Source organism: Lactuca virosa, chromosome 5 (assembly GCF_052849685.1).
Source record: "Lactuca virosa cultivar CGN04683 chromosome 5, Lactuca_virosa_CGN04683_v6, whole genome shotgun sequence".
NCBI classification, from domain to species: domain Eukaryota; kingdom Viridiplantae; phylum Streptophyta; class Magnoliopsida; order Asterales; family Asteraceae; genus Lactuca; species Lactuca virosa.
Genome location: NC_136430.1, coordinates 391,191,696 through 391,203,838, shown reverse-complemented (window position 1 = coordinate 391,203,838; position 12,143 = coordinate 391,191,696). Strand labels below are relative to the sequence as shown.

Below are 12,143 nucleotides of genomic sequence, written 5' to 3'. Positions count from 1 at the left end.
TTATAAGAATAAGGGAATAATGATTATTTACAAGAGTTTAACGGATGAGAGTTAACGGAGTTAGCCTTAGGGACCATGTTTGCAACTTTTAAAAACCAAAGGGATGAACCATATCAACAAATTTAAAAACTAGACTAAAATTGCAGATTGTTATAAACCAAAGGGACCAAAACTGAACTCTGCTAAAAAATGAATAGAATTACGTGAGAGTGGGGACTGAAATGATTTACAAGTATCGATGGTGATTGTGATAATGAGCACGCCTGCATACAAGAATATTGAATGATGGTTCCAATAGCACGCCCTTTCCTTCTCTCTCAGAAATTTTCTTCTGCACAGCTTCCCCAGGGAGCAATACAAAGCCTAATATTGGTAACTTATGTCCGGTTTTATGCAACCACCATATACCCATGTCTTAAATCACTTTATACACTAACCTTATATGTATATTCTTTTATTTGATTTGATATGTCCTAAAAGTTCTATTAATTTTTACGGACTACGCATGTCGTATTTCTGGGTTTAAAAACTTTAAATTTTACGTCATCAATAATCAATAATTAATATATATATATATATATATATATATATATATATATATATATATATATATATATATATATATATGTGTGTGTGTGTGTTGTAAATAACGGCCTAGGCGGCGCTAGACGGTCTGCAACTGATTACGATTATGAGTGTTTGGCGGAAATTGGTCAATATCAGTCAAACTCGGGTTAAGCGGTCCTTGGCGCTTACAGGGAATATTTTTTAAAATTCAAAATTTTAAATTTTTAAATACTACAACCAAATTTAAAAAATTTCAAAATTTTTAATTTTTAAATATTCATCGGTTTGACCAGTTTTCTTTTGAGTTTTTTTGGTTATTGTATAACTCGTTTAACTTTGTAATTGAAATGTTCATCTCTCGAAACTTTGTTGTCAATTGGTGTTTTGAACGGTAGTCACTACGACTCATTTCTAAGCAGAAGCGTTCAGTCATGCATAGCCAAAATGATCAGTAGCTCGCACATTTTCAGTTCGCGCATCCTCGGATATGTCTCGATCCACAAACAGACCAACACTAATTCTTCCCCCGGAGTCCACATTTGTGGTGCTGCCTTTTTTCCCTTTGCCTTTGGGTGGGGGTTAGGTTCGGTTTGAACTCAACTTCCAGCGAGGGAGGTGGTTGGGTTTGCGGAACATATTTGAGAAAAGTCGAGAAGTTCATGAACATGTTCAGGGTAATGGTTGGGGTAGGCATATGATAATATTGTTTGATTTTTTGAAATTGAAATTGGAGGAGTGAATAAATAGGGGCGTCTAATTGGGGTTGGTAAGCCAATAACGACCTTTTCAAAAGAAAAATTGTTTGTATTTTGTACTTGAACTAGTAGTACGAGATTTTTTTTACAAAATAGTGGAGTGCGGTTGTTGGGATCCATTTTGATTTGGAAAGTAATAGAACGAGAGAAATTATAGAAGATTACATGAGATTAAAGGTTAAAAAATGATTAATATTTATAGAATGGTAAAAAAATTATTATTTTTAATAAATTGACCATTGAAGGGAGTAAAAGAGAAGAGAGAGAATGTGGTGTATATGTTTCTTGAGTATGTGTCCTTGCAAAATCGAATGGCCATTGTGTAGTGTTATCGTAGGCATACATTGCCACATGACACAAACCGCACTTTGTGGTGTGCCCTCCCCCTAAGTCCGTTTGGTATACCGGCAACGAAGGGGCTTGTGGTTTACGTGACCACGAGCGTTGTCCGTGCACACCAGCCCATACCTTCGTGGTCGTGGTGGGGAAGACGAAGGACCATAGACGTTGCCTCTCTCAGCCGGCCCTCTTCTTCTTCCTCTCTCTCCGTTCGTGCTGGTCACTAGTACACCACCACCAGTTCGTGCTTCGTGATGGTCTTCGTGGTTGCGTTGTTCGTGACAAGCATTGCAGATGACCTAAGGCTTAACTTGGTTATGTGTTGGATCACCTATATATTGTGCCCAAGTATATTTAATAAGACATATAAGCGCCTAAAATTTTATAAAAAATATGGCAATTGATATAAAGTTTTTTAAGTTTTGCAGAAATGTACAAATTTACCTATTTGCGTATTTTAGGTTCATTAACGACATATATTTGCACTATTTATTTATTTATTATTATTATTATTATTATTATTGCAGATTTAACCGGTTAAATTGAACATTTCCGCTAAACTTAAAAGGCTTTAATGAACAAGGAAAAAAAATAAAACGAACATTTTTGCCAAACGAAAGGGCGTTAATGAACCAGAAATACGCAAAAGGGTTAAAATGGTTTTTTTTTCAAACATCCAACTTTAATGAATATAAAATACGCAAAAAGATAAATTCGTGCGTTGCGCAAAATAAAAGTATATAGTTAATTTTTTTGTATATACATATTGAAAATAATAACTATAATATAATAACGCTTACACTATGTTTGGTATATAAATTTCTAATTATTTTGAACGATATTATAAAATACACATTTATCATAATTATATCATTCAATAACATCTACAAGCGGTCTCCGCTTAAATAAAACAAAACATGGTTTTCGATTTAATATTTCAATTTAAAGTTATGATTAATAAATAATTTAGAAATTATTTATCTATTGTTTTTTTTTTAATTTCAATCATGATGGTTAATTGATATATAAACAATTGTTTTTTAGTTAACACAATGTCATTTTTTTTTTTAAAATCACTTATTTGGAAAAAAATATTAATTATAATATAAAATACTTTTTATTTAATTTGACTTGTTCTACATTATAGTATTTAGACAAAACTTCATAAATGGTCCCTGTGGTTTCACAAAATCGAAGTTTCATCCTTAACTTAAAAAAACCTCACAGATGATCCATATGGTTTCAAAACTTTTAATGTTTAATCTTTATGGTTCACTCCGTCAGTATTTGTTCGTGAAAGACATTTCCTTAATTTCACTACCCATAGTTTTGCCTTACTTAAAAAAATAAAAAGAAAAAAATAAAATATAACTATTTAATAAAAGTCTCTCTCTCTCTCTCTCAATAAATACGTTATCACCATGGGTTGCTCAACCACAACCACCATTACCTCCGCCACGCTCCCTTCTTATCCTTCTCCTTCTTCCCCTCTCTCCAAACTCCAACTCCATTGCCGCTCTCTTCTCTTCTTCTCTATCACCACCATCGCTCTTTCTCCCTCCCTCTCTATAGCCTCACCACCACAAAAACAACTTGACACCACCATTATTGATTGTGTATTCATGGACTTAAGTATCTGCCCTAGCTACTTCTAAACCCGAACCCTAGGATTAGATATCGCCCTCTGTCCTGATACTGAACCCGTCGGCAGCATCGTCCTCGGCCTCTACGCCAACCTCGTCCCCATCACTGTTTCCAATTTCAAATCCATGTGCACCGGTTACTACAAAGGACCGCTAATTCATAAGATCTTTCTTGGTTGGTTTTTATGACGGGATATCAAGGACGGAGGGATAAAGGAGAAGTAAAGCCGCTGGTAGGTTTTGTTAGACATAAAGAGAGTATCGACCCTATGGTTTTCAAGTTAGGGCACACAAAGGGTGACTTTTATCGTTATGCTTATCGGAAAATGATGATGATGATGGTATTAAACTTGATCCGAATTATCATAATGTCGAGTTCAGGATCACGACTGGCCCTTGGTCCTTGCCCTGATCTTGATGGTAGAAATATCGTTTTTGGTTCTGTTCTTGAAGGTAACTTTAATTGTCCTGAACATTTAATTAAATTAGTGTTTAAAACCGTTAATTGGTAATGGAATTGAACCCCATTTCGTTAATTTCAATATTATGCCATAAAAGTTAAGAATTGGAATTAGAACTTTGATTCAAATTTCCGCTTAGTTTTGCGAAATTTCTAATTGTATATATGGAATTCAAGTTAGATTGATATATAATGGGTTCTGAGATGTCATCCAAGCATTCATAATGGTTCCTTTTTTTTGTTTCCATTCATACCCAGGAAACCTACACACAATTTATTCTTTATTACTTTTTTTTTCTGAAATAATGATTTTCACTGTAATCATACTACTTGTCTGGACAAACTTAGAGAGAAGATATTTGTAGTGTATAATTTGGACAAAGTTGAGGTAGAAAACGTGGAGGGAAGAAAATGGGTTAGGGAAGATGGATTGGGTGAGTTTTTTTTTTTTTTTTTTTTACTTTTTCTTTACTATCTGTGAGAGAGAGACCCTTTTATTAAATAGTTGTATTTTATTTATTTATTTAAATAAGTCAAAACTTCATAAATGGTCATTAGGTAGTGAAATGACGTAAATGCCCTTCACTTAACGATCAAATACTAACGGAGTGAGCCATAAGAACTAAACATTAAAAGTCTTGAAACCGACCATCTATGAGTTTTTTTAAAGTTAGGGATGAAACTTCAAATTTTGTCAAACTACAGAAACCATTTATGAAGTTTTTTCTAATATTTAAACCTTTTTAACTATTTTGAAAAACAGTATATGAATATGTTTTTAACTTTATTTTTTATTTTAATTTATGATTTGCATTTAAGATAATATTCAAATTAACAAATAAGTGTAATAATCATTTTAAAAGTTTACCATAATAAGATGATAGTTTACATTTAATATCATATTTTAAATTACTAGATTAATTGTATTAAGTTAAAAACTAAAAGGATCGTGTGTAAGTTTCAAACTAATATAAGGATAAAAAAAAAGTATCATTTATAGTATAGTATAATATGATATGATATGATGATTTATCCTTTGGATTTAACATAATATTCAAAATAACAAATAAGTGTAATAATCATTTTAGAAGTTTACCAATAATAAATTGCATTTAATATCATATTTTATATTAATAGATTAATTATAAGTTGAAAACTGAAAGGTCATGGAAGTTTTAAATTAATATGGTGATAGAAAAAATATCTTCTTTATAGTATAGTATGATGATATGATATGTTTTTAAGTATATTTTATATTTTGATTTATGTTTGGTTTTAACATAATATTCAAATTAACAAATAAGTATATTATAATAATCATTTTAAAAATATACCAATAATAAGATAATATTTTGCTTTTAATATCATATTTTAAAATAACAGATTTGAAAATTGAAAGGTTAAGGTACTTTCAATAATATGGTGATAGAAAAATGTCTCATTTACAGTACAATATTATATAGTTTTATTATGAATTTTTATTTGATTAACAAATGCTATAATTATTATTATGTTGTCCAACATTTTGTAATTTACATTTATACAAATTAATAATGCATCACAGGTAGAGGGAATAAGCATTAAGTTAAATTAACGTTTCATCTCATGTGCATAATAATAATAATAATAATAATAATATTATTATTATTATTATTATTATTATTATTATGATAAAATCGTAAAAAGTTGTAGACTATTATATCATAAACTAGGTGAACATTTGGGCGTTGCGCAAAATAAAACTATATAGTTAAATTGTTTGCATATACATATTGAAAATAATAACTATAAAAAAATAACTTTTACACCGTGTTGATATATAAATTTGTAATTATTTTGAACGGTATTATAAAGTATACATATATCATAATTATATCATTCAATAACATCTAACTATGGTCTGCGTTTAAATAAAAGTAAACATGGTTTTGATTTAGTATTTCAATTTAAAGTTATGATTGATTAATTTAGAAATTACTTATCTATTTATTTTTATTTTTTTAATTTTGATCATGATGGTTAATTGATATATAGACCATTATTTTTAAGTTAACACAATGTCATTTTATTTTTTGTTAACTATTATAAACCAATTATTTGGAAAAAAATAATTATAATATAAAATAGTTTTTAGTATCTTTTATGTACTTTGACATGTTGTTCTACATTATAATACTTAAACCTTTAAATATGATAAAAAATAGTATATAAATATGTTTTTAAGTTTATTTTATATTTTGCTTTGGATTTAACATAATATTCGATTTAACAAATAAATGTATTATAATAATTAATCTAAAAGTCTACCAAAAATAATATAATATTTTGTATTTAATATCATATTTTAAATTAATAGATTAATTATATTAAGTTAAAAGTTGAAAGATCATAGAAGTTTCAAATTAATATGGTGATAGAAAAAAAGTCACATTTATAGTATAATATGATATGATATGTTTTTAAGTTCATTTTATATTTTGATTTATGTTTTGGTTTTAACATAATACTTAAATTAACAAATAAGTGTACTATAATAATCATTTTAAATGTCTATCAATAATAAGATAATATTTTTCATTTAGTATCATATTTTAAATTAATAGATTAATTACATTAAGTTAAAAATTAAAAGGTTATGGAAACTTCAAATTAATATATTGATACAAAACATGTCTTCTTTATATGTAGTATGATGATATTATATGATTATATGATATGTTGTAATAAATTAATAATTGTTAACAAAATTATATATATATATATATATATATATATATATATATATATATATATATATATATATATATAGAGGTAGGTTCAAATGTTTATCACATCTATTGTGTGCTAGAATGTACCAATAAGAATTTAGTATTAATTATATGTATATTAAATGCTATCCATACTTATAATTCATTTTTATGGAAACTAATTAAATTCTTCATTAATGTCAAAAATAATATTCTTTCAGAATGAATTCATATCTAGAAGAATGAGAGTGTCTTCCAGCAGAATGAGAGTGTATTCTACTAGAATACACTCTCGTTCTTCATATTCCATGCAACTTTATTGTATTTTAAGTGAGTGAGTCCTGAAACAAAATACGAACTCATATATAAAAACCTAGATGCGAATTTATTCTGAAAGAATGTTATTGCTGACTTTAATGACGGATTTAATTAGTTTCCATAAAAACAGAATTACAATTATGGATATCATTTAATATACATATATATATATATATATATATATATATACATATATATATATATATATGGAAATCATTTAATATTTATATTTATTTAATTAAATAATTATTTAATTTACTAAATTCCTATTGGTGCATTCTAGCACACAATAAATGTAACAAACAAAATAACCTAGCCCTATATATATATATATATATATATATATATATATATATATATATATATATATTGGAGAATTTGAAGTTGGATTTGTGTGTAATAAATAAATAAAGCAGGGGGGAAGGCACGCGGGGAAATCAAGCTCCGAAATCCCAGTGTATGATGGTTTTGGGGAAATCAATGAGGATTTTGCCTTCACTTTCAAACAACTTATATCATCAGCATCACCACCACTCCTCAGTCTGAACTCAACTGCGCCCACTTTAACTTGTTATATAAATCCAAGTCTCCATCTTCAGAACTAACACCACATCCCCTTCTTCAATTCCTTTCTAATAACAATTCAAGAAAATGGGTGATATTTCTTGCTCAAATGCTAATGGTACTAATGTCTATTCTCAGAGGAAAAGCTGCTGGTATGAAGAAGAGATCGAAGAGAACTTGAGATGGTGTTTTGCTCTCAACAGGTTTCTTTACTTAATCTTTTTATTAATTCTACTTTATGATCAATACCATCTTCATTTGCTCTTTTTTTAAACAGTTTGATTTAATTTATAAACTTCTAAACCTTAAACATGTTTCTATTCGGCCTTTTTGCTAAAAGGTTTTGTATGTGTTAAAGCTAGACAAAGATTAGTGGCAAACAAGATTCTGGTCCCAGGCCCCTATGATTTTTTATTTTTTTTCTTTGGTCAAATAATATAATATATATAAAAAAGGCTTATACGTTTATGGGTGCTCAACTTCATTTTAATATTTGGAAGAAAGTCTATTGAGTTTAACTTTGCTTTTTGATATTCTTATGCAGTATACTACACACAGGAGCCACTCAGTTCCAGGACATTCAACTTTTGGACACTAAACCCTTCGGGAAGGTACTTAGTATACTCCACTTTTACTTTTCTTTATTTCTTTTTTCATCCAATCCAAACACAAAATCTTCTTCGATATAAATATATTTAATTTTCTCAGGCTCTAGTTATCGATGGAAAGTTGCAAAGTGCAGAGATCGATGAGTTCATCTACCATGAATCTCTTGTTCATCCACCACTTCTACATCACCCGAAGTACAACTCTCTATCCAGTTCTATATAGGAATCATATTCAGAAGTTTTTTTTTTTAATTATGTTATCATATGTAATTTGATCGAATAATTTGTTTAGTCCGAAGACCATATTTGTTATGGGTGGAGGTGAGGGTTCAACTGCAAGGGAACTACTTAGACACAAGACTGTGAACAAAGTTGTCATGTGTGACATTGATGAGGTGACATCCCTTCGTTTCCATCTTTTGCTCTTACTAACAAAGTAACAAGATTATGTAAAATTAATTAACCACATTTATTATGTATATACGCACTCAAAACAAAAACTCTTACAATATGAGCAGGAAGTGGTGGAGTTTTGCAAGTCTTATTTGGCAGTAAACAGTGAAGCTTTCGGTGATCCAAGACTCGAGTTGATTATCAATGACGCTAGGTTGAATACGTTTGCTTAATTCATCCCATAAAAAGTTCGTATATATAAACCTTTTACATTTATAATACGATTGATGATTTATGTTTTAATTACTTTGTAGGGTGGAACTTGAAAAGAGAGACGATAAATATGATGTGATCATAGGAGACTTGGCAGATCCCCTTGAAGGAGGCCCATGTTACCAACTCTACACCAAGACCTTCTATGAACTCACTGTTAAACCACGACTCATGGAGGGTGGCATTTTTGTCACACAGGTAAATATACAAAACACTTAGTAGATAGACCCCATTGAAGGATTTAAATATAATTACAAGAAGGATTATTAAAATAATAATCTAACATTTGTTGTAGGCTGGACCAGCTGGTGTATTTAGCCACACAGAAGTTTTCTCTTGTATTTTCAACACTCTAAAGCAGGTTTTTAAATGTAAGTTTTGATGCATGACAGTTAATATTGCTTTAACTTTATTTTAAACATCATCTTTCTTCTTTATATTTTATTAATTTGGTACAAATGGTGAACAGATGTGGTGCCATACTCAGCTCACATTCCTTCCTATGCTGACATTTGGGGATGGGTTATGGTAATTTTAATTACTATATGCTTCTATTTTTCGCTAAATTTCTTTGTAGTAATCTTTCTGCCATATAATTAAGTTAATGATGTTTCTATTAAACTTGACCACAGGCATCAGATTACCCGATCACACTGAGTCCAGATGAATTGGATTTGAGAATGAAGCAAAGGATCAATGGCGAGAATAGATATCTTGATGGCAAAACATTTGTGTCAGCTTCTACCTTGAGCAAAGCAGTTCGAAAATCGTAAGAGCTATAGATTTTTCTTTTAAATTTTTTTTTTTTAATTGTGGTCAGTTTTTTAATTCAATTACACAGATATCATATTTTCTTGTATATTTGTACACATGTGTACACAGAGGGTGCAGCAAGATTCATCTATGGGCATGGACACGGTTCAGCTCACAAGCACGATCATCATGCTTGACAAGGGACGAATTTGTGCACGAAAGATGAAGCAAATTCCCTTTAATTTTGATGTTTCTTTGTTTACCTTTTCTTTGTATTTTGTTTCTTTAATTTTGTAGCCACCAATGGTAAATTAATTTCTAAATGTTAATGAACTTCTATGAAAACGGATTCACAACCCGATATGTTTAACTCGTTATGTGAAAGTACATTTTATTCATGCGTGTATGATTGATCATTGTGTCTCTAACAAGTAAAACATTAATATTGGCAAGGAAATTAAAATGTGTCACGAGCCATTATTGAGCTTTATTAAGGTGATGAACTTGAATCATCATAAAAAATATTCATTGGCGAAGAATAAATTAAACCTACGGAAACTTATTAAAGGTTATTTTTATCGACCGTGTTCGTGTTGATATATGTTCACAGGGACTGTGGCTATTTTCTTAAAGTCATGAAAATATTGGTTGTCTTGGACTCTTGGTGATATAATATCTCCCCATATGGTCATTTTAGGATAAGGGTAGAAAGTAATAATACAATAGGTAAATAAGTTGTTGATTAATAATAAATTGTTGACAAAATTGTAAGGAAAATTAAATTGCCTCCTCGCTTTTATGCCTACAAATATTCCTACCCACTAATATTATAACACATGTCATCATTCCATATTTACTTAACTACTCTGTATTTCATTAATAGTATATATTAGGAATATATCAAAATTAAATTAAACTGAATTGTAGAATGATGACAAGTGTCATAATGTTAGTGGATAGAAATATTTGTAGACATAAAAGATAGAATGCAATTTAATTTCTCAAATTATTAAATAAGAAAAAAACACGAATAGTACTTATTGAGTGGGAAAAGAATAGCAAAAACCCATAACTAGCTAAAACTAGTCGAGTTAATTTGGGCTTATTCGTCTGATCAAATGAATAAATGATTAAGTCCAACTAAAATATATAGTGTAAAAAGTGGGCTAAAGCGACTTTTGGGCTTTTCTTTCTTGCTCAATATACCATAATTATGTAAAGACTATGGAGCACTTTTACATGGGCTATAATGACCATGCCAATGCGAAACAGCCCAAAAACATAGCGGTAAAGGCTTCTAAGACCATATTCAACACAATTTTATTTATTCAAGATAAAATAGAAAGAGAAAAGATGGTAAGAATAATATTTCATTTTCAATCTTATATCATCTGTTACATTTTAGAATATTATTTTTGGTAATCTATATAATTGTAAAAAGCACTATTTTTATAAATTAGCTTTAAAATATGAATTACATATTTTCTTTTATTACAATAACTTTATAGATTATCGTATCACTTAATTTAAAATGGACGGAAATATATATTTGAAAGGGATATAAACAAAAAACGAATCAATAGAGAGAAAGAGGATTTATTCAAAATAACCGAGTCTTCTGTGGTTTGGAAAAATTATCATTTTGTTTATAATAGGTTATTCCATACTAACTTAATTTATACCACATTAAAAGACTTTTTCTGACAAAAAAATATAATATACGGACAATCAGGACAAAAAAAAAAGAATTTCAAGAAAAAATCTGAAATCCGATGAATAATTTCTATGATAACTCAAATTAAAATAAAAGTATAAATATATATAATTTGGTTATATTATTAAAATAATATAATGGATCTTTAATTAGGACTAAATAGAGAGATTATTGAATTTTAATTCCAAAACTCATTACTTTGATTAGAGCCATAAATTTGGACTTTTGGGTTAACTAGAAAGGTTACAAACTTGGGGATTATAAAAGGCACGAGAAATAGAGTGGAATGCCCACAAAAATTGCAAGAAAGGTTAGAGAAACAAAATAGAAATCGTGGTTTGAAGTTCGTGAAGATTTTCGGAGTTGTTCTTAGGAATTAAGGTATGTTCATTCGATTTAAGCTTGATACAGTTGCTTAGATAGAATTATATTCATGCCATACGTATTTTGGTTCAATCTCCTGTCTCAATTCGATCTAACCAGTAGCAAGTTGACAATGATTTTTAAGAAACGTTTTTGTAAATAATTGCTTGAATTCACACTGTTTTGGAACATAAATTGATAGTTGTTTATGGATAATTGTTAGTAAATGGTGGAGACAGATGGTGGTAATTTTTATAAAATTAATTAATATTATCTTAAGTGAAGTCGAAACTTCAATAGTTTAAAAATGCCAGAGAATAAGTTTTCTCGGGTAAAGAAGAAGATGAATTCGGGTATTGTGAAATTGATTTTGGGTAAATGGGTCAAGGGTCAAACCAATTAAGTTTTCTTTTACAAAAAGTGAAAACTAATTGTTTTTCAATGTGAATGGTGAATTTAATATATTTTTAGCTGATTCCAAACTCAAATACGTGTCATTTTCCCAAGTAACTACAAAATACATTTAAGCCCCTAAACTTTCAATTTTATTTATTTTTTGCTATAATTCAAAGATATCGAAAATTACATGTCTAGCCACTGAATTTTATAACTTTTTGATTATTTAAAATTAGAGATTTAATATATC

The 12,143-nt window shown here is 29.1% G+C and overlaps 1 protein-coding gene across 4 annotated transcripts; it reads left to right on the top strand.

The window, feature by feature from the left end:
• The first annotated feature begins 3,076 nt into the window (after nt 1-3,076).
• On the top strand, nt 3,077-9,824 carry LOC145117765 (thermospermine synthase ACAULIS5-like). 4 transcript variants are annotated; one of them, XM_079054077.1, is made up of 12 exons: nt 3,077-3,757; nt 7,246-7,286; nt 7,532-7,596; nt 7,938-8,004; nt 8,102-8,196; nt 8,294-8,396; nt 8,520-8,608; nt 8,709-8,865; nt 8,963-9,038; nt 9,137-9,195; nt 9,300-9,436; nt 9,550-9,824. In XM_079054077.1, exons 1-12 carry the CDS (start codon nt 3,490-3,492, stop codon nt 9,644-9,646), a joined length of 1,254 nt encoding a protein of 417 aa, XP_078910203.1. In that variant the 5' UTR covers nt 3,077-3,489; the 3' UTR covers nt 9,647-9,824. The 4 variants fall into 4 exon arrangements, with proteins under 4 accessions (XP_078910203.1, XP_078910202.1, XP_078910205.1 ...); XM_079054076.1 differs by having other exon boundaries at nt 7,243-7,286; XM_079054079.1 differs by lacking the exon at nt 7,246-7,286.
• The last annotated feature ends 2,319 nt before the right edge of the window (nt 9,825-12,143 follow it).

Coding starts and splice junctions, on each gene's coding strand:
- LOC145117765 (XM_079054076.1), top strand. CDS start 3,490: ATGACGGGATATCAAGGACGGAGGGATAAAGGAGAAGTAAAGCCGCTG. Junction 8,197..8,293: donor CCACTTCTACATCACCCGAA/GTACAACTCTCT, acceptor TAATTTGTTTAG/TCCGAAGACCATATTTGTTA. Junction 9,437..9,549: donor AGCAAAGCAGTTCGAAAATC/GTAAGAGCTATA, acceptor ATGTGTACACAG/AGGGTGCAGCAAGATTCATC.